The following is a 23,015-nucleotide window of genomic DNA, read 5'->3' on the forward strand; positions in this document are numbered from 1 at the left end:
AAATAAAATAATTTGTATTAAAAAAAAAAAAAAGAACTCACTATTGCGAGGAAAGCACCAAGCTATTCATGAGTGATCCACCCTCATGATCCAAACATCTCCCACCAGGCCTTAACTCCAACATTGGGGATTACATTTCAACATGAAATTTGGAGAAGATATCCAAACTATATCACTGCATAAACAGAATTAAAAACAAAAGACACATGATCATCGTCATAGATGCTGAGAAAGCATTTGATAAAATCCAACATCACTTTATGATAAAAAAAAACTCTCAACAAATTAGGCATCAGGGATATACCTCAAAATTATAAGAGTCATCCATGACAAACCCACAGCCAACATCATACTGAATGGGGAAAAGCTGAAAGTGTTCCACCGAAGAACTGGAACGAGACTAAGATGTCTACTTTCACCACTCCCATTCAACACAGAACTGGAAGTCCTAGCCAGAGGAAGAGAAAGAAATAGAAAGTAATCAAATAGAAAAAGAGGAACTTGAATTATCTTTGTGCACTGATTACATGATTTTATACCTTGAAAACGCTAAAGATCCCTCCAAAAGACTCCTAGACCTGATAAACAACTTCAGTAAAGTTTCAGGATACAAAATCAGCATACAAAAATCAGTAGCATTTCTATACACCAATAATGTCCAAGCTGAGAGCCAAAAAAGACTTCAGTCCCATTTACCATAGCCACACACACAAAATAAAATACCTAGGAATACATTTAACTAAGGTAGTGAAAGGAAAGATCTCTATAAGGCGAACTTTGTAAGAAACACTGATGAAAGAAATCACAGATGACACAAACAAATGGAAAAACATCTCATGCTCATGGATACAAAGAATCAATATCATTAAAATGGCCATACTGCCTAAAGCAAAGTACAGATTCAATGCTATTCCTATCAAACTACCAATGGCATTCTTCACAGGACTAGAGAAAACTATTTTAAAATTCATATGAAACAAGAAAGAGCCCCAATAGCCAAGGTAATTCTAAGCAAAAAGAACAAAGCTGGAGGCATCACACTACCCAACTTCAAACTATACAACAGGGCTACAGTAACCAAAACAGCAAGATATTGGTACAAAAAGAGACACATAGACCAATGGAACAGGATAGAGAGCCCTGAAATAAGGCCACACAACTACAACCACCTAATCTTTGAAAAAGCTGACAAAAACAAGCAATGGGGAAAGGACTCTATATTCAATAAATGGTACTGGAATAACTGTCTAGCCATATGCAGAAGAATGAAACTGGAACTCTACATATCACCATATATAAAAATTAACTCAAGATGGTTTAAATACTTAAATGTAAGACCTCAAACTACAAAATTCCTAGAAGAAAATCTAGGAAAATCTCTTCTGCACACTGGACTAGGCAAAGAATTTATTATTAAGACCTTGAAAGTAAATGCAACAAAACAAAAAATAGGCAAATGGGACTTGCACAGCAAAAGAAACAATCAACAGAGTAAACAGATGACCTACAGAATGGGAGAAAATATTTGCAAACTATGCATCTGAAAAAGGACTAATATCTAGACTCTATAAGGAACTGGAACGAATCAACAAGGAGAAACAACCCCATTGAAAAGTGGGCAACAATCATTAAAAAGTCAGGAAACAACAGGTGCTGGAGAGGATGTGGAGAAACAGGAACACTTTTACACTGTTGGTGGGACTGTAAACTCGTTCAACCATTGTGGAAGTCAGTGTGGCGATTCCTCAGGGATCTAGAACTACAAATACCATTTGACCCAGCCATCCCATTACTGGGTATATACCCAAAGGACTACAAATCATGCTGCTATAAAGACACATGCACACGTATGCTTATTGCGGCACTATTCACAATAGCAAAGACTTGGAACCAACCCAAATGTCCAACAATGATAGACTGGATTAAGAAAATGTGGCACATATACACCATGGAATACTATGCAGCCATAAAAAATGATGAGTTTATGTCCTTTGTAGGCACATGGATGAAATTGGAAATCATCATTCTCAATAAACTATCGCAAGGAGAAAAAACCAAACACCGCATGTTCTCATTCATAGATGGGAATTGAACATTGAGAACACATGGACACAGGAAGGGGAACATTACACTCTGGGGCCTGTTGTGGGGTGGGGGGAGGGGGGAGGGATAGCATTAGGAGATATACCTAATGCTAAATGGCGAGTTAATGGGTGCAACACACCAGCATGGCACATGTATACATACGTAACTAACCTGCACATTGTGCACATGTACCCTAAAACTTAAAGTATAATAATAATAAAAATAAAATAAAATAAAATACTGTCAAAAAAAAAAGAAAAGTGGGCAAAGGACATCAACAGACACTTCTCAAAAGACATACAAGTTGCCAAAAAACATGAAAAAATGCTCAACATCACTATCATTGGACAAATGCAAACTGAAACCAAAATAAGATACCATTTCACACCAGTCAGAATGGCTATCATAAAGAAGTCAAAAAATAGGCCAGGTGTGGTGGCTCATGCCTGTAATCCCAGCACTTTGGGAGGCCAATATGGGCACACTGCTTGAGTCTAAGAGTTCAAGACCAGCCTAGGTAACATGGTGAAACCCCATCTCTATTAAAATTACAAAAAATTAGCTGGGCATGATGGTGCACACCTGTAGTCACAGCTACTTCGGGGCTGAGGTGGGAAGATTGCTTGAGCCCCAGAGGTTGAGACTGAAGTGAGCCCTATCATGCCACTGCACACCAACCTGGGTGACAGAGTGAGACCCTGTCTCAAAAAAAAGAAAAAATATGTAACAGATATTGGCAAGAATATGAAGAAAAGAGAACACTTATACACTGCTGAGGGGGGAGGTGGGTGTAAATTAGTTCAACCCCAATGGAAAGCAGTAAGGAATTTTCTCACAGAACTAAAAATAGAATTACCACTCAAATCAGAAATCCTACTACTGGGTATTTATCCATAGCTAAAGAAATTGTTTTATCAAGAAGACACCTGCACTCATATGTTTATCACAGCACTATCTGCAATAGCAAAGTCACGGAATCAACCTAAGTATCCATCAACAGTGGATTGAATAAAGAAAATTTAGTGTATATACACCATGGAATACTACCACAAAAAAGAACAAAACGATGTCCTTTGCAACAACATGCCTGCAACTAGAGACCATTTTCCTAATAGTTACTGAAAATAAAATAACTCAGAAGCAGAAAATCAAATACCTCGTGTTCTCACTTATAAGTGGGAGCTGATCAATGGGTACACATAAAGATGAACAATGGACACTGGGGACTCCAAAAGGGGGTAGAGGCAAAGGCGGGCAAGGGTTGAAAAACTATTGAGTATGTTCACTATTTGGGTGATGGGTTCACCAGAAGCCCAAACCTTCCTATTATGCAACATACCTATGTACCAAACATATACATGTACCCCTCTGAATCTATAATTTTTTAAAAAACAAGTGACTGCACCCTTCTTCTGCCTCTGAATAAACTTATACCATAACATCAATAACATTTGGTACACTTGTTTGTTTATATGGTTATCTCTTGCTTAAACTAAGGGCTTAACACTGTGCTTGATGCTCAAAGGTATGTTTTGTGAATAACTAAATAAATAATAATGTGTATTTGATGGCTACTAAAATTGAAAAACAATTTTTGATATATACCTGCTCTAACCTCTACATGTCCACAATATAGAGACTATAACAGAAATGCTCAGGTTTTCTTAGCATATAATTCAATAAATCAAAACAACTAGACTAAATATGGGCTAGACATGGGCTGCTTCACCTACAGCTGATTAGTAGACAAAATGGTGTCACGTTATATTCTGAGAGAGGCACTCAGTTTGTAACAAAACTATTTCACTTATTCCTCCATCTATCAACATTTAGGTATCAATTATATCCACATCTTTATTAATGAAGTGATTTTAATATTATAAGTCATTTTTACTACTTATAAAATCATTATAAACTAGATCAAGTAGACCTGGCTTACTTTTTGTGGCTTTTTTATATAAAATATATTTTTGTTTTTAACTACAAAATATTCCAATGAATATTATTATCTAATTAAGCCCTAAAAATTTTCTACTAGTTCCTGCAGGCATAATCAAGTTTTTTGATCTGCAGTTTTATGAATAAGAATAAATAATTGTATAAAAGCTAATGTGTGAAATAATGGCTCAGTGGGAATTATTATACATCCTGAAAATAATAAATTCTCTCAAAACAGCTGAGGTATACCTTTTTTTAAACCATCTAGTAAGATGCAGAGACTATTTCCTGTTTTGTTCTTTATTAGTGAAAGTTATAGGGCAATTTTCTGCTAATGGAGTCAGACCAATGAAGCATAATATTTTCAAGATATTATCAAGCATTAGAGACTAGTTTAATTTTTTTAAAGCTTATGAACAGAAAAGGCAGTTCTTTTTAAAAATTCATTAGGTTTTTGGAATACACAAGGATTTATTTGTATTACTCTGGATCTCTTATGTACTCTGAAATTATTACAAGCTTTTATGTCTTTCCTGTATATTACTGATGTTTCATAATAGGTAAAAAGAACTAAAACAAAACAAAACACTGAATGTTATTTTAACTAGTTTTTCAAAGTTATAACATATGTTGCAAATACAGGCTGCTTCACCTAAAGCTTTTCTCCTCTTTTTTCCCTATTAAGACACCTTAGAACTCTTTGGATATATCCTTCCATGTGCTTCTGAACATTGCTGGGTAAGGATATGATGTCTGGAGCTGCTAAGGATGACAAAGTAGAAAGATAACATGATGGACTAGTGAATCAACCAATCCTAGATCTATCACACTCTTATGTGTTACGTGATCTCTTTAGTGATTAAGCCATTTTGAGTTGTATTTCTGTTATTGTACAACATCCTAATTCAAAGTATTTACAAAACCAGGTTTTAAGGCCAATCACATTTCCTTCAGTTTATAATGGCTACATTTGAAGCTACTATCCTCTGTAACTTCCTTATATCTGTTGCCAGTATTTATTTACTGACAACAGCAATAAAGGTTTTATGACACTTATCCATTTACAAAGTACTGTCTCTCCTCATTTAATCACAGCTTGGTTTACTTGGCTGTCATTTTCACAAAAACACATGAGACTAGGAAACTGAGTACAGAGATCTAGGGTATTTATAATTATATGCTTGTTAACAAGAGTATACTTTAAGCTTTTACAGAAATGCAACAGACTAATTTGATATGCAACCAAGATAAAGTAAGCCCTCTATTTCCACAGGTTTTGTATCTGTGGATTCAACCAACCATAGATCAAAAATACTTTTTAAGAAACATCAAAAAATATAACAAAAACAATACAAATAAAAAATACAGTACAACAATTATTTACATAGCATTTACATTGTATTAAGTATTATAAGTAATCTAGAGATAATTTAAAGTATATGGGAAGACATATGTAGGTTATGTGCAAATACTATGCCATTTTACTTGAAGTACTTGAGCATCTGTGGGTTTTCGTATGCATTGGAGTACCAGAACCAATCTCCTGCATATACCAAGGGATGACTATACTATTGTTTTGTAGTTTTTATTTTAAACAGAAACTTCTGGCCCAAGAATAAGAATCACAGACTCAAATTGTTTAATACATTTAGAGATTTTTTTTTTTTAAACCTAGGGCTTAATTAGCTTTAGCTTCAAATATCAACATGCATTGTATGTCATAATAACCTCAGAATATACAGGGAAAAAGTCCAAAAGGAGCTATTAAGTTTGGATCTGGAGCATATGCTAAGAGCCAAATGTACACATTTAGGACTTATATATGGGTGGTACTTAAAACTATGAGAATGGATGATAGCCTCAGGAATTTAGGTGAAACAAGAACTGAAAATGACTAAAGACTGAACACTGAAGACAGTGGGCAGAGGAGGAGGTACCAGGAAAAGAGGCAGAGATGAGAGCTTAAAGAAGAATCAGAAAAGCTGAGGGGCCCAGAGGAGCTTTTCTAGGAAACAGTGGTTCCTCCTGAGACACTACAAAGAGGCTGAGATAGATGAGAGTTGACAATGAAGGTTTTCCTAACTATATCCTGCCATTTGCCAAAGCAATGAAAAATAAGGATTCTCTTTTTTTTTTTTTGAGACTGCGTCTCGCTCTGTCACCCAGGCTGGAGTGCAGTGATGTGATCTCGGCTCACTGCAATCTCCGCCTCCTGGGTTCACGCCATTCTCCTGTCTCAGCCTCCCCAGTAGCTGGGACTACAGGCACCCGCCACCACGCCTGGCTAATTTTTTGTATTTTTAGTAGAGATGGGGTTTCACCATGTTAGCCAGGATGTTCTCGATCTCCTGACCTCGTGATCCACCCGCCTCAACCTCCCAAAATGCTGGGATTACAGGCGTGAGCCACCGCACCTGGCCTTTTTTTTTCTTATTTTCAACCAAAGTTTTCCTTTTCTTAGTTTTCATGATGTTACAGTACTATTTTGTGTACGTTTTGGATTTTACATAAGATTAGGAAAGGTATAAATCAATCGTAGGTTATATGTGACATACACACATTGTGTGTGTGTGTGTGTGTGTGTGTGTGTACAGAGAAAGAGAGAGAGAGAAAGATAACCTAAATAACAGGAAGACTCTGAGAGAAAATGATGTTTATTTGGAAATAGGCACTGAAATGGGAATATGCATGCCATAGTAAACTGTATGCATCTTCAGGGAGATAACAGAAAACAAAGGTTTTTAAGGGTAAAATAAGGATTGCACCCATACACAAGTTCTAAACAAGAAATTGTTTTGAGATAACTATCCTTGGCCATGAGAATCAGTAACAAGGATGGCATCAGTCTGAAGACAGTTGCTGGGCAAATGTCCTCACAAAGGTTTTTTTTTTTTTCCTTAAAAAAAATTATACTGCTCCTTGCAGAGCAGGGCTACCCCATAGGCAGTGCACCTAGAACACCCAGAAGTATTATTTTGTATAAGGTTGGATGGCCTTTGTGCAAAGTTGTGGTTTTTGCAGTCTTTGGTGGTAGTTGTTGTTATCAGGCATTTTTGTCTAAGAATCCTCCCTTAATAGCCTTCCCAGGCTCTGTTTGTTAGGTTTTGTCTTTGATAGGGTTTTTAACACAATTGAATTTGTTTTGATTTTAAAAACTTTAAGTCGCTCTCTCTCCATATACATATATATGTACCTTTAACTCTCTCTCCATATATATGTATCTTTTGTGTACATTTTAGATTTTATGTAAGATACATATATATCTTATATTTATATATTTATATATATATATAAAACTTATAGAGGATATTTCTAGAAGGCTACACAACAAATTAGTAACTTTCTGCCTCCAGAGTTGCCAGTATCTGGGGCACTCCTGAGGAATAGGGATTAGAGAGAGACTTTCCACTTTTGTACCTCTTTAATGGTATACATGTGGATTTATCATCAATTCAAAAAATTAATAAAATTAAAACTGATAAATAAAGGCCATTTTATCATGTTGCACTTGTTTTACAGTTTGGGGAAAAATATTTTTAGACATCACCGTGGCTGAAAAATATGTTGTGACTTGGTCCACTGAACCCAGGATCTTTTTAACTTAGTCTATGGTGAGGTAGTGGGGGAGTTTATTAAATTAATGTTAATTAAGCTAGTGTTGGTCAAATATACCATATAAAAGAATAGGTTGTGATTGATTCCTAACTAAGGACAGACTACATATGAATGTCCAAATGGGGCTAATTGTCTTTGAGCTAATATCCTACTTCTGAGGCTGAAGTGTGCATGGTAACTGATGAAGTATATCTGTTTTCATGTCCTGAATCCTGTACTTAGGATTCCAAAGAGAGTAAGAGTGCTCTTCTTATATCTGTGCACCTCATTAAATTCTCGGAATAATCAAAATATTCTTTTGGAGAGTTTGCTTGTTTTCTTTATATCAATATAATTTATTCAAAAGAGATATAAGTATTATAGAAAAAGATGTTTTTATGTAAAGAAATTAAAGGAAAATTTTAGGTTAGATACATATTGTTCAGTTCTATGGGTCTTCAGTAATTTAGCTGGTGTTTAAAATGATTCTCAGGAAAATATAATGCTGTTTACTTTTCTATTTTCTATCTGTATCAGAATTTGGATTAAAAATAGTAAACACCGAGTATGTGCATCCAGAGATATGGCTGCTGCAAACACTGGAGTCTATATGTACTGATATTGTAAGTGGATGATTAATGCAAGGAGCCTCAAGGTTCTGAAAACCACTCTGAAATGGAAAGCTGCTTTTTGAAGTCTGCAGTCAAGCTGGATAAATTACAATTGAAGCAATTAACAATGAATTTGAAACAAAGAATATAATTTACTTTTGTAACTATGGAAAACTGAACTGCTTGTAAAATTCTGATAGAATTGTGTAGCTGTTGGCACACCAAACCAGATTTGGCAAATACAATGGATTGTCTTTAATGAAGGAAGTTTTCTTTTTAGCTGCAGGTTAAAAACCCTATAACTCAGATCCTATTTGACATTTTCCAATGTGGAAAAAAAGCAATTTTTATTTCCATGGATAACTGTAATTATGGAGAGGCCTCCTTTTACAAAGTAGACTTCATTTGTAGTCAAATATGGTATGAAATTTCTATAAAGTAAAAAGTCTTATTAGCCATATTTTCCCCCTTTTATAGCAGCACTTTAAAGCTTCCATTAGTCATCTTTCTTATTTTCTTTCTCACTGTTGACTCCTTCCCCACTCTTCCAGATTTCCAACATATTCCACAGCTCCTGCCCTATTTTGAAACTTTTCTTTACTACCAAAATTCCTCTCTGACTACTCTATATCTGTTGCTTCCATTTCTCACTATCTACAATCTCCTTAACCAATTTTTAATGATGTTTACAAGTGACCTGATCATTACTTAGTACGGTGGCCTTTTAGCCCTCTTCTTTTGCATCATCTTTGTGGTATTTTATATTGTCAACCTATTTACTCTGTGGTTAATGTCTTTCCCCTCCCCTCAGCTTCTTGTTCTCCTCCTTCTTGAATACTTTTATTTTTTTTTTCTTTTTTTTTTTTTGCTTTCTAAAAGAATGTTTCCCAAGGTTCTGGCTATGCAAAATTTCCCTCATCTCTCTACAATTTACACATGAGAACCCTATTTATTTCTACATTTATCATTATCTTCATGCATAGCTTCTTTCTTATTTTTATTCATTGTCTTGAATTGATTTCTAAATTCCTGAATCACATTTTTATCTGCCTACAAGGTGTCACATTCGTAGAGTCAATAAGACACTTACTAGGTTGTCTATTCTATTCCATCTTTTTTAAATTCTCTTGACCCCAGTTTTCCTGAGAGCTACGTTTTTCTGCTCCCCTTATAAGATAAATTCCTCAGACAGTAATCTATACTCATTGTTTCTCCTTTCCTCTCATCTCTCTTGAACCCACTCAAGTGAGGCTTTATCCCCTACTACTCCATCACAGTTACTCTTGTCAAAGCCATGAATGATATATCTTGCCAAATCAAATGGTCATTTCTCAGTCCTCATTTTATTAGACTTCTCAGCATCATTTGCTACAGTTGTTCATTGTCTGCTGGTTGAAAATATTTTTACTTGGCTTCTAGAATGCCATATTCTTCTGGTATCTTTCTTTAAAAAAGGCGGGGGGGGCGGTGGGGGCATAAACCCACAGGACAGAAGGAGAAAATAGCAAGTAAATTCCAGAAGGTGGAAAGGAGATGAACAATTGAAAAGCGCCTTAACAGAGAAGAATGGGGAATTCTACTTCAACAGGGGACAGACCAGAAAAGCAACCTGATTGTCACTGATGAACCCCCAAAGAGCCCAGAAAATGACAGAAAAAGGTATTACTGCAGGGGGAGGGGGCGTGAAGATGTGAAGAAAATAGAATGACTGGTTAAAAGTTTATAAAATAATTAGATTTACAGATGCCCTACTTGATACAAAGTTTTCCCACATTCTATTAGAAGTCTGACTTTCTTCTCTAGAGAGGCTGAAACAGAGTATTTTAGTTTGCAAGGGCTACTGTAAAAAAGTATCACAAAGTGGGTGGTTTAAAACAAAATCAATTTGTCTTCTCACAGTTCTGGAGGCTAGAAATCTAAAATCAAGATATCAACAGGGTTGGTTCTTTCTGGAGGTTTTGAAAAGAATCTGTTCCATGCTTCTCTCCTATCTTCTGGTGGATGCCCGGAATCCTTGGTGTTCCTTGGTTTGTAGGCACATCATTCTAATCTCTGCCATTCTGCTTACACAGCATTATTCCTTGTGTTTTTCTGTGTTTAAATATCTCCCCTGGCCAGGCGCAATGGATCATGCCTGTAATCCCAACACTTTGGAAGGCTGAGGCGGGCTGATCACCTGAGGTCAGGAGTTTGAGACCAGCCTGGTCAACATGGTGAAACCCTGTCTTCTACTAAAAATACAAAAATTAGCCGGATGTGGTGGCAGGTGCCTGTAATCCCTGCTACTAGGGAGGCTGACACAGGAGAATTGCTTGAACCTAGGCGGAGGTTGCAGTGAGCCAAGATCGTGCCACTGCACTCCAGCCTGGCGACAAAGTGAGACCCTGTCTCAAAAAAATAAAAAATAAAAAATAAATTTCTCCTTGTAAAACCACCAGTCACTGGATTTAGGGTTCACTCTAATCCAGTATGGTCTCATCTTAAATTGATCACACCTGCAAAGACCTTATTTTCAAAGAAAGTCACATTCCCAGGTACTAGGGATTAAGACTTCAACATATTTTTTCAGGGGACACAATTTCATCTACTACCCAGAGGATTTATAGAGTTGGAACAGTCACAGTGGAGGGTAGGCGGATATGAACTGAAAATAGGAGAAACAGGTGAGGCTTTATAAAATTTGAGGAAAACTTTCAGGCTTCTTTCCTAATTTAAAGAAAACCAACAGCTAGTTTTATATTTCTCAGGTAAAAGTCTGAAAGTATCTTCTCTAGACAATCAGACCAGCCCACAATAAATGATCTAAATATGCTACCATCAAGAGTTCCTCCAAGAGATCAACTAAGCCAAATAATCTACAGCAAAGACTGCAGTCAACAACCCCACAACCTCATTTAGTCAGGGTGCTTCTGACTGCCTTTTTGCTGTCCTGATCTTAAACTGAAGCCGACAGAGATGGATCACTAGACATTTACGAACAGCTAATAACATGAAAGACAGAATGCAAAACCCTTTTTAAAAAAGCAAGTTGGAGAAAACACTGATGATTTAAAAAGAAAAGAAATTAAGAAAAGTTGTCATTAGTACCTTCAGAGAAGTCTCACTCATGAGGCAAGAAGAGAATACTAGTAAAATAAAATATTCAAAGAAAAAAGGAGAGCTGTTTGAATTAAATATAATAGCATTAATATAAAAGCTCAATAGAAGTACTAAAAAATAGAGTTGAGGAAAATTTTCACAGAACAGAGCAAAAAGATGAGCTCAAAAACAGGATAAAGAGATAAGAATATTAAAGGACCAATTCCAAGACATCTAATATCTGAACAATGTAGAAAGAAAGAAAACAAAATAAAAAAGAATAAAAATGATATTAATGGTAATAATTCTTTTAAAATCACCAAACTAGGCTGGGCGCGGTGGCTCACGTCTGTAATCCCAGCACTCTGTGATGCCGAGGTGGGCAGACCACTTGAGGTCAGGCATTCAATACCAGACTGGCCAATATGGTGAAACCCTGTCTCCATTAAAAATACAAAAATTAGCCGAGCACGGTGGAAGGCACCTGTAATCCCAGCTCCTGGGGAGGCTGAGGCAAGTGTATCACTTGAAACTGGGATGCAGAGGTTGCAATGAGCCAGTATTGTGCCACTGCACTCCAGCCTGGGTGACAGTGCAAGACTCTATCTCAAAATAAATGAATAAATACATAAAATCCCCAAATGAAAGGAAATTAGTTTCTATATTCAATGGGTCAAACCAGTGCCCAGCACAAAGTCTGAAAATAACTCTAACCCTAAAGCCACTCCTACAAAATTTCAGAACAATGAGGAAAACAGGAGATCCTAAAAGCTTCCAGAAAAAGGTTTCATACAAAAGGTACCTATTATACAAAAGACTGCATACAAATGATGAGGTGTCAGAAAAAGAAAGCTTAGAAAAATATGGAGCATATAAAGTCAATGGATTTGAATAGGAATTCCAAAAACTAGACGACAGAGAGAGCAATACCTACAAATTCTGAGAAAAGAAAATTTATAGGCCAGGATTATATACCTAGTTGTACTGTTAATCAAATGTTAGAGTGAAATAAAAACATTTTAAGACATGCAAGGCTCTCAAAGCATTTTTCATGCAATATTAGCTCCCTGAAATTCAACACAAGAGTGGTGAATAAAATCTCCAGGATGATGAGGTAAAGAAAAAAACAAAACAATAGCTATGCAGCATACCCAGCAACAAATTGTACTGAAAAGGTCAGAAGTCTCTGGACGAGACATCTAAAAGATAAAAATGATAGAATACTTAATGTGTCTGAAAGTATTGAGAAGAGATTTACCCAAGTAGAAGTTAGTTTGGGTTTAATTAATAATAAAAAACATACAAAGTTAAGCAAGTGAATAAACCAATTACTAACTCCAGAAGATGAAAATATTGTGTAAGAAAAAGAAATGATAGTAGGCTACATGGCTCTGCTGTGAGTAGATTTTTCCATAGTCAAAAAACTGTAAACGACAGAAATTAAACAACTTGCTCCCGAATGACTTTTGGGTAAAAAATGAAATTAAAGCAGAAATCAAGAAAGAAATTCTTTGAAATGAATGAGAACAAAGATACAACATACCAGAATCTCTGGAATCCAGCTAAAGCCGTGTTAAGAGGGAAGTTTACAGTGCTGAACACCCACATCAAAAAGTTAGAAAGATCTCAAATAAACAACCTAACATCACACCAAGAGGAAATAGAGAAACAAGAGCAAAGCAACCCCAAGGACAGCAGAAGACAAGAAATAAACAAAGTCAGAGCTGAACTGAAGGAAACTGAGATACGAAAAAAAACCATACAAAAGATCAATGAATCCAGGGATTGGTTTTTTGAAAGAATAGACGACTAGCTAGGCTGATAAAGAAAAAAAGAGAAGATCCAAATAAACACAATCAGAAGTGACAAAGAGGACATTACCATTGACCCCACAGATACACAAAAAACCCTCAAAGACTATTACAAACATCTCTATGCAAACAAACTAGAAAATGTAGAAGAAATGGATAAATTTATGGAAAAATACAACCCTCTCAAGATTAAGCCAGGGAGAAACTGGATCCCTGAAAAGACCAATGATGAGTTCCAAAACTGATTCAGTAATAAAAAGCCTACCAAGCAGAAAAAGCCCTGGACCAGAAGAATTGACAGCCAAATTCTACCACATGTATAAAGAAGAGCTGGCACTATTCCTACTAAAACTATACCAAAAAATTGAGGGGGAGGGATTCCTCCCTAACTTATTCTATGAGGCCAGCATCATCCTAATACCAAAACCTGGCAGAGCCACAACAACAACAACAAAATATCAGGCCAATATCCTTGATGTGCACAGATGCAAAAATCCTTGACAAAATACTAGCAAACAGAATCCAGCAGCACATCAAAAGCTAATCTACCATGATCAAGTAGGCTTTATCCTCGGGATGCAAGATTGGTTCAATATACGCAAATTGGCCAGGGGCGGTGGCTCATGCCTGTAATCCCAGCACTTTGGGAGGCTGAGGTGGGTGGATCACGAGGTCAGGAGATTGAGACTATCCTGGTTAACATGGTGAAACTCAATCTCTACTAAAAAATACAAAAAAATTCAGCCGGGCTTGGTGGTGGGCACCAGTAGTCCCAGCTACTTGGGAGGCTGAGGCAGGAGAATGGCGTGAACCCGGCAGATGGAGCTTGCAGTGAGCCGAGATGGCACCACTGCACTCCAGCCTGGGTGACAGAGCAAGACTCTGTCTCAAAAAAAAAAAAAAAAAAAAATATATATATATATATATATATATATACATGCAAATCAATAAATATGATTCACTACATCAACGGAACTAAAAACAAAAACCACATAATGATCTCAATAGATACAGAAAAGGTTTTCAATAAAATTCAACATCACTTCACATTAAAAAGCTCTCAACAAACTAGGCATCAAAGGAACATACCTCAAAATAATAAGAGCCATCTACAACAAACCCACAGCCAACATCATACTGAATAGGCAAAAGCTGGAAGCATTCCCCTTTAGAACCAGAGCAAGACAAGATGCCCACTCTCACCACTCCTATTCAACATAATACTAGAAGTCCTAGCGAGAGCAATCAAGCAAGAGAAAGAAATAAAAAGCATCCACGTAGGAAGAGAAGAAGTCAAACTATCTCTATTTGCAGATGATATAATTCTATACCTGGAAAACTCGATTGTCTCTCCCAAAAGCTCCTAGATCTGATGAACAACTTAAGCAATGCCACAGGATACAAAATCAATGTACAAAAATCAGCAGCATTTCTATATACAATGTCCAAGCTGAGCGCCAAATCAAGAGCCCAATCCATCCACAACAGCCACAAGAAGAATAAAATACCTAGGAATATAGCTAACAAGGGAGGTGAAAGATCTCAACAACAAGAATGACAAAACACTGCTCAAAGAAAACAAGCAAATGGAAAAACATTCCATGCTCATGAATAGGATGAATCAATATTGTAAAACAGCCATAATGCCTAAAGCAATTTACAGATTCAATATTATTCTTATGAAACTGCCAATGACATTCTTCACAGAATTAGAAGAGCTATTTTAAAATTCATATGGAACCAAAAAAAAGCTTGAATACTCAAGGCAATTCAAAGTAAAAAGAACAAAGCTGGAAGCATCATGTTACCTGACATCAAACTATACTAAAAGGCTATAGTAACCAAAACAGCATGGTACTGGCACAAAAACAGACACATAGACCAATGGAACAGAATAGAAAGTCCAGAAATAAGGCCTCACACCTGTTAACTATCTGATGTTCAACAAAGTTAACAAAAAAATAAGCAACATGGTAAGGAACGCTTATTCAATAAATGGTGCTGGGATAACTGGCTAGCCATATGTAGAAGACTGAAACTGGATACCTTCCTTTGATCATACAAGAAAATCAACTCAAAATGTATTAAAGACTTAAATGTAAAACCTAAAACTATAAAAACCCTAGAAGAAAATCTAGGAAATACAATTCTGGACATAGGCCATGGCAAAGATTTCATGATAAAGCCAGGTGCAGTGGCTCATGCCTGTAATCCCAGCACTTTGCAAGTCAGAGGCAGGTGGATCATCTAAGGTGAGGAGTTCAAGACCAGCCTGGCCAACATGGGGAAACCTCATCTATACTAAAAAATACAAAAATTAGCCGGGCTTGGTAGTGCGCACCTGTAGTCTCAACTACTTGGAGGCTGAGGCAGGAGAATCACTTGAACCTGGGAGCCGAGATTGCGTCATTACACTCCAGCCTGGGTGACAGAGTGAGACTCTGTTTCCAAAAAAAAAAAAAAATTCATAATGAAGATTCCAAAAGTAATTGCAACAAAAGCAAAAATTAACAAATGGGACCTAATTAACTAAGGAGATTCTGTACAGCAAAAGAAATAATCAACAGACTAAACAGACAACTTACAGAATTTTGGGAGAAAATATCTGCAAAATATTCATCTGACAAAGGTCTAATGTTCAGAGTCTAGAAGAAACTTAAACAAGTTAACAAGCAAAAAACAAACAACTGTTTTTAACTTTGCCATTTAACTTTAACTTTGCCATTTAAAGACGGGCAAAGGCCACGAACAGACACTTCTCAAAAGACATACATAAGGCCAATAAGCATATGCAAAAATCCTCAACATCACTAATTATTAAAGAAATGAATATCCAAACCAAGATGACATACTGTCTCATGCCATCCGGAATGGCTATTACTAAAAAGTCAAAGAATAACAGATGCTGGTGGGGTTGAAGAGAAATGGGAGTATTTATACACCACTTGTGGGAATGTAAATTAGTTCAGCCACTGTGGAAAGCAGTTTGGAGATTTCTCAAAGTACTTAAAACAGAATTACCATCTGACCTAGGAATCCCATTACTGGGTATATACCTAAAGGAATACAAATTGTTCTACCATAAAGACACATACACCCATATGTTCATCACAGCACTACTCACAATAGCAAAGACATGGAATCAATCTAAATGCCCATCAACAATAGACTGGATAAAGAAAATGTGGTACATATACATTATGCAATACTACACAGCCATAAAAAGGAATGAGATCATGTCCTCTGCAGCAACATGGATGGACCTAGAGACCATTATCCTAAGCAAATTAACAAAGGAACGGAAAACCAAGTGCCACATATTCACTTATCAATGGGAGCTAAACATGAGTACAGATGAACGCAAAGAAGAAACAACAGACACTGGGGCCTACTTGAGGGTGGAGAGTGAGAGGAGGGAGAGGATCAGGTACTATGCTTATCACTTAGATGACAAAATAATCTGTACTCCAGACCCCCCATGGCACACAATTTACCAGTATAAGAAACCTGCACATGTACCCCTGAACCTAAAAGTTAAAAAAAAAAAAACTCGCAACATCAAATATTTATCTAACCAAAATTATAATATATCTATACCGAGAAGGTAAGAATGATAAGTAGTATGTGATGTGGGAAGTAGAGTTAAAGAGAGGCAATTTTTCATCTTCCATATTGGAGAGTTAACAGAGAATGCCCAAAACTGGAAAAACAAAAACTTCAACATACATACATTACTTAGAGATACGGGAAATTGTAGAGAGAAAGATTAAGGGAGCGTAGGAGGTAGCTATTTTAATAATGAAAATTATAATAGTTATTGACCCTTTAAACTATGTTCATGTAAAACTCTGATTAAAAACAAAAGTAAAGTTGATAATGAAATGAAGAACTTTCCAGTGTATAAAAATCAAACCAGGCTGGGCCTGGTGTCTTATGTCTATAATCCTAGCACTTTGAGAGGCCAAGATGGGAGGATCGCTTGAGCCCAGTAGTTAGGCAACATGGTGAAAACCTGTCTCTACAAAAAATTTTTAAAATTAGCCAGGCCCACGTGGTGTTGCACACCTGTGGTTCCAGCTACCTGGGCGGCTGGGGTGGGAGGATCACTTGAGCCTAGGAGGCTGAGACTGCACTGAGCCATGATCACACCACTGCATTCCAGCATGCGTGACAGAGCAAGATTCTGTCTCAAAAAAACAAAAACAAAAACAGAAACAAAAAAAACAGTTACAAGTTAAATAAATGCAAGGGTCTGGAAAGATTCATTTCTTGGTGAAGACAGCCATAGTTTTTCTTAATGATATGATCGCAGGAACTATGTTTTTTTCACTACATTCAACGTAAGGTACATATGTTAAGGATACTAATGAGGAATTATTCCACAGAGTTTAGTTTTACTTCAATAAATACTGATTGACTTTCTAATATATTATAAAGTAAGAAGATTAAAAAAAAAAAACCCAAACACATAGTAAGGTGCAGAGTTTTAGAGCATATAGAGGCTTGGTCCAGATTAAAATGTATAAACATTTGTTCAAACAGATGAACTGTCAGATAAAATAGGAAGTAATCTTGTTTTAGAGGACATAAACAGGATTAATAGGTAGAATTTACAGATAGAAAAATTTCAGCTCAAAGTAGAGTTTTCTCAATATAAGACTAATCGAATTTCAATATTTACTACAGAACTGCAATAATCTAAACAACATGGTATTTTTATAAGAATAGATATATAGATTAATCAAACAGGATACAGTTGAAAAATCATCTATATATGGTCAAATGATTTTTTACAAATGTTTTTTGAGAAAATAATTTGGTGGGGAAACGACAGTCATTTCAACAAATGGTGATAGAATAACTGGATTTCCATAGGTAAAAACAAAAACAAACAAAACTCTCAACTGATACCTCATACCATATACAAAATTTAAGCAGAAACACAGATCTATATGTAAAACTATAGCAAAAACGGTACAAGTTGTAAAAGAAAACATAGAATATCAGCTCGCATCAATGGCTCATGCCTATAATCCCAGCACTTTGGGAGGCTGAGGCAGGAGGACTGCTTGAGCCCAGGAGCTTGAGGCCAGCCTCAGCAATGATGTGAGACTCTGTCCCTACAAAAAAATAAATAAATAAATAAATAAAAATGAGCTGAGTGTGGTGGCACATACCTATAATCCCAGCTACTCGGGAGGCTCAAGTGGGAGGATTGCTTGAGCTCAGAGAGTCAAGGCTGCAGTGATCCGTGATGGCACCACTGCATTCCAGCCTGAATGATACAGTGAAACCCTGTCTCAATGTGTATATGTAAATATATATGTAAAAAAATGTAGATGATATATATTGATTATATATTACTAAATATTATATATTATTATATGTAATTTATGTATTTACATATATATTTGGATTATATATGTATCTTTGTGATCTTGAGTTAGGCTTTTTCTTAGAGAAGACACAAAAAGTATGAAAAGTAAATTAGACTTCATCAAAATTAATATCTGCTCTTTGAAAGACACTTTAAAGACAAGGCACAGGCTGGGAGAAAATATAATAGCTGATAAAGAACTTATATCCAGAATATATAAACACCTTTTATAATTCAATAATAAGGAGACCGACAATCCAATTTTTAAAATAGGCAAAAGATTTGAGCAAATGCTTGACTAACAAAAATGTATAGATAGCCAATAAGTCAAGACAACGTTGTTGTCATCTTTAGCCATCCAAAAACTGCAAATTAAAACCATAGTGAAATACCATAATATACCTACTAGAAAGTCTAAAATTAAAAGAACTTATAATACCAAATGCTGGCAAGGATGCAAAGTCACTAGAACCTCATGTATTTGCTGGTGGAAATGAAAAATATATACCAAATTTAAATAGTTGTACAACATTATGAATGTATATAACACTGAACTGTATACCGTGAGCCAAGGTAAAGGCTTAAAAATGGTTAAAAAAAAAAAAAAGGCTGGCCGCAGTGGCTCATGCCTGTAATCCCAGCACTTTGGGAGGCTGAGACGGGTGGATCACCTGAGGTCGGGAGTTTGAGACCAACCTGACCAACATGGAGAAACCCTGTCTCTGCTAAAAATACAAAATTAGCTGGGTGTGGTGGTGCATGCCTGTAATCCCAGCTACTCGGGAGTCTGAGGCAGGAGAATCACTTGAACCCAGGAGGCGGAGGTTGCAGTGAGCTGAGATTGTGCCACTGAACTCCAGCCTGGGCAATAAGAGCGAAAACTCCATCTCAAAATAATAATAATATTCCCAAATGGACCATAGTAAAAAAAATTTTAAAAATTCAAATATTTCTAGAGGAATTTAAAAAAGAAATACACATTCATTCAAATATATAAAACATTACATGAAAATGGGAATTTTTAATGCTTTCAGTAAGTTATAGAAGTGATACTGCTTTTTATGTTCTCAAATTTTGAGTCAAGATCAGCAATAAACATAAACCCTAATCTATAGAGTAAAATTCAATTTTATAACAAAGATTTCCTGATAATAATAACACAAGATGAACATAAAGTTTGGTAAACTTTATGGTTTTAACAGTTAACCATAGCTGACAAGCTGGATTGTTAACACTTATGAATGCCAGGTATTCATAGTTGCTAATACTGGGCACTTAGGTAGAGCTTAACCTTGTAAATCAACTATTCTTCCATTCTTCCCCTCCTCTAGGCTTCGGTTGGCCCAAACAGGAATGTCTGAAATGTAGGAAAGTCTTATCTAGAATGCCTCAAATAAGGCCAGAAAGGAACAACAACAACAAAAAGTTAGGAGTTGGAGTTGAAGGGCTGTCTTAAATAGGAGGCCAATACTCTTCAGAGGCTAGCAGGAACATTCTGTCACTGTTCCAAGTGAACCAGAGGAAAATCTCCCTCACCCCCGACTTCAAATAGTCATGGCTATTTGGCATTAGGAGTCTGTGCCTCTGGAAAACAAGGACAAGCTAGACTAAAGTGCTTATTTTTCCCCTGCTCCATGGAGAAGTCATCAGTTTACAGCTGGGGAGATTATCAAAGGTATCCAAGGTGAGTGGCCTAACTTATGTATGCTGGGCTGAAACTCTGGCAGGTCTAGGTAAATTGAGGCAGGTAACAGGGTATTATATGTGGATAAGGATGAATGAACCCCCTAAGACAGAAGATCTTGACATAAAGAAGAAATCAGAGTTCCCAGGCTGGGCAACATAGCGAAACTCCGTCTCTACAGAATATAGAAAAATTAGCCAGGTGTGGTGACGCGCACCTGTAATCCCAGCTACTTGGGGTGCTGAGGCAGGTGGATTGCTTGATCCTGGGACGTTGATGCTGCGGTGAACCATATTTGCACCAATGCACTCCAGCACAGGCAACAAAGTGAGACCCTGTCTCAAAAAAAAAACCAAAACAAAACAAAAAACAGCAAAGAAATCAAAGTTAAAAAAGCACTTGATCAAAAATAGGACACATAGACTTACCCCTTCCAGGAAGAACCCAAGATAGGCCTACTCTGTGATAGAAGGTAAAAATTCTCAGATTCAAAAACACTAGATGAATTTGACAAATGAAAACAATTTTGGGCTGGGCGCAGTGGCTCACACCTGTAATCTCAGCACTTTGGGAGGCCGAGGCAGGCAGATTACCTGAGGTGAGGAATTCGAGACCAGTCTGGCCAACATGGCGAAACCCCGTCTCTACTGAAAATACAAAAATTAGCCAGGTGTGGCTGGGCACAGTGGCTCACGCCTGTAATCCCAGCACTTTGGGAGGCCGAGGCGAGCAGATCACGAGGTCAGGAGATTGAGACCATCTTGGCCAACCTGGTGAAACCCTGTCTCTACTAAAATAAAAAAAGTTAGCTGGGCATGGTGACGTGTGCCTGTAATCCCAGCTACTTGGGAGGCTGAGGCAGGGGAATTGCTTGAACCTGGGAGGCGGAGGTTGCGGTGAGTTGAGATAGCACCACTGCACTCCAGCCTGGTGACAGAGTAAGACTCCATCTCAAGACAAAACAAAAAAATTAGCCAGGTGTGGTGGTAGATGCCTGTAATCCCAGATGCTCAGGAGGCTGAGGCAGGAGAATCGCTTGAACCCAGGAGGCACAGGTCGCAGTGAGCCAAGGTTGTGCCACTGCACTCCAGCCTGGGCAATAGAGCGAGACTCTGTCTCAAAAAAAGAAAAGAAATAAATTGGGGGTGGAAAATTGATCCAGGGCAACCTCAGGCAGGGTTGTCCCTGAGGAAATATGTTAGATGTCCCAAATATTAACAGGCAGATCTGAGTCCCTTGCCTGCTGTTGGTGATACTCTGGCAGAGGAACAAAGTCAAATGGCTGCCCACAAAATGTCAATGGAAAGCTATGAGTAAACAAAGAGAAGACTGAATGATGCAAAGGCTGAAGAAGTAAATTAGGAGAGAACTAGAATTTAAGAATAAAGCCAGTTTTAGACTGCATGTTCTGAAACATTGGAGAAGAAAGATAATCTATCAGTTAAAATGGTGATTGATGTGCAACAGCCCTCAAAACACAGGGCTAGAAGTGAATATTTAAAGGAACATAGTTTCTCTTATAGCCCAGTTATCAGAATCAAAACTTGTTACTCTTTATTTTGTCATTTTTATCCCCTGTGCTGGCACAAAACCTGAGGCAACAGAGGTTAATTTATAAATATCTAGATTTACTATCATGAATCCTGTTTTTCCATTAAATACGAGTGTACTTCACAGGCCAAACTGTTCAGAAGATAGAATATAAACTAATCTAAGCTGAACAAGAAAGGTGCACATTATATATGCATTCTTAAAACTTTACATGGAGTTTCTGTAAATGAAAAGCTAATTTCTTACCTATTTTCATCATTTGATTGTGTTTTCTTTGGCAAAAGATCCTAAACTTAAATTTTAGGCAAATGCAGCAACAGAAAAGATACACACAGAATTTTCTTTTTTCTTTTTTTTTTTAAGAGTTAAACTTTTTTTTTAAATTTGTATTTTAGGTTTGGGGGTACATGTGAAGGTTTGTTACAGAGGTAAACATTTGTCACAGGGGTTTGTTGTACATATTATTTCATAACCCACATATTAAGCCTAGTACTCAATAGTCATCTTTTCTGCTCCTCTCTCTCCTCCCACCCTCCCCCTTCAAGTAGACCCCAGTGTCGATTGTTTCCTCTTCTTTGTGTTTATAAGTTCTTATCATTTCGCTCTCGCTTACAAGTGAGAACATGTGGTATTTGGTTTTTGTGCCTGCGTTAGTTTGCTAAGGAGAATGGCCTCTAGCTCCATACATGTTCCTGCAAAAGACACGATCTTGTTCTTTTTTATGGCTGCATAGTATTCCATGGTGTATATGTATCACATTTTCTTTATTCAATCTGTCAGTGATGTGCATTTAGGTTGATTCCATGTCTTTGTTATTGTGAATAGTGCTACATTGAACATTCACATGCCTGTGTCTTCATAGCAGAATGATTTATATTCTTCTGGGTATATACCCAGTAATGGGATTGCTAAGTCGAATGATGGTTCTGCTTTTAGCTCTTTGAGGAATCACCATACTGCTTTCCACAATGGTTGAACTAATTTACACTTCCACCAACAGTGTATGTGTTTCCTTTTCTCCATAACCTTGTCCACATCTGTTATTTTTTTGACTTTTCAGTACTAGCCATTCTAACCGGTGTGAGATGGTATCTCACTGTGGCTTTGATTTCCATTTCTCTAATTATCAGTGATACTGAGTTTTTATATGCTTGTTGCCTGTATGTATGTCTTCTTTTGAGAAGTGTCTGTTCATGTCCTTTGCCCACTTTTTAATGGGGTTATTTTTCTCTTGTGAATTTTTTAAATTTCCTTATGCATGATGGATATTAGGCCTTTGTGAGATG

At 36.8% G+C, this 23,015-nt stretch overlaps 1 protein-coding gene across 13 annotated transcripts in view; it reads right to left on the reverse strand.

Moving 5' to 3' along the window:
* Nucleotides 1–23,015, reverse strand: part of ZRANB3 (zinc finger RANBP2-type containing 3) — a 328,904-nt gene that overhangs the window by 214,620 nt on the left and 91,269 nt on the right. Inside the window, exon 2 of one of the 13 annotated variants that reach the window (XM_063647418.1) lies at nucleotides 20,396–20,513. The exons of the other annotated variants lie outside the window; for them this stretch is intronic. Coding sequence (XP_063503488.1) covers nucleotides 20,396–20,513 — 118 coding nt within the window. The remainder of the gene's footprint in view (nucleotides 1–20,395; nucleotides 20,514–23,015) is intronic. 13 annotated transcript variants of the gene reach the window in all.

The sequence above is a fragment of the Pongo pygmaeus genome, chromosome 11 (genome assembly GCF_028885625.2).
Source record: "Pongo pygmaeus isolate AG05252 chromosome 11, NHGRI_mPonPyg2-v2.0_pri, whole genome shotgun sequence".
NCBI classification, from domain to species: Eukaryota; Metazoa; Chordata; class Mammalia; order Primates; family Hominidae; genus Pongo; species Pongo pygmaeus.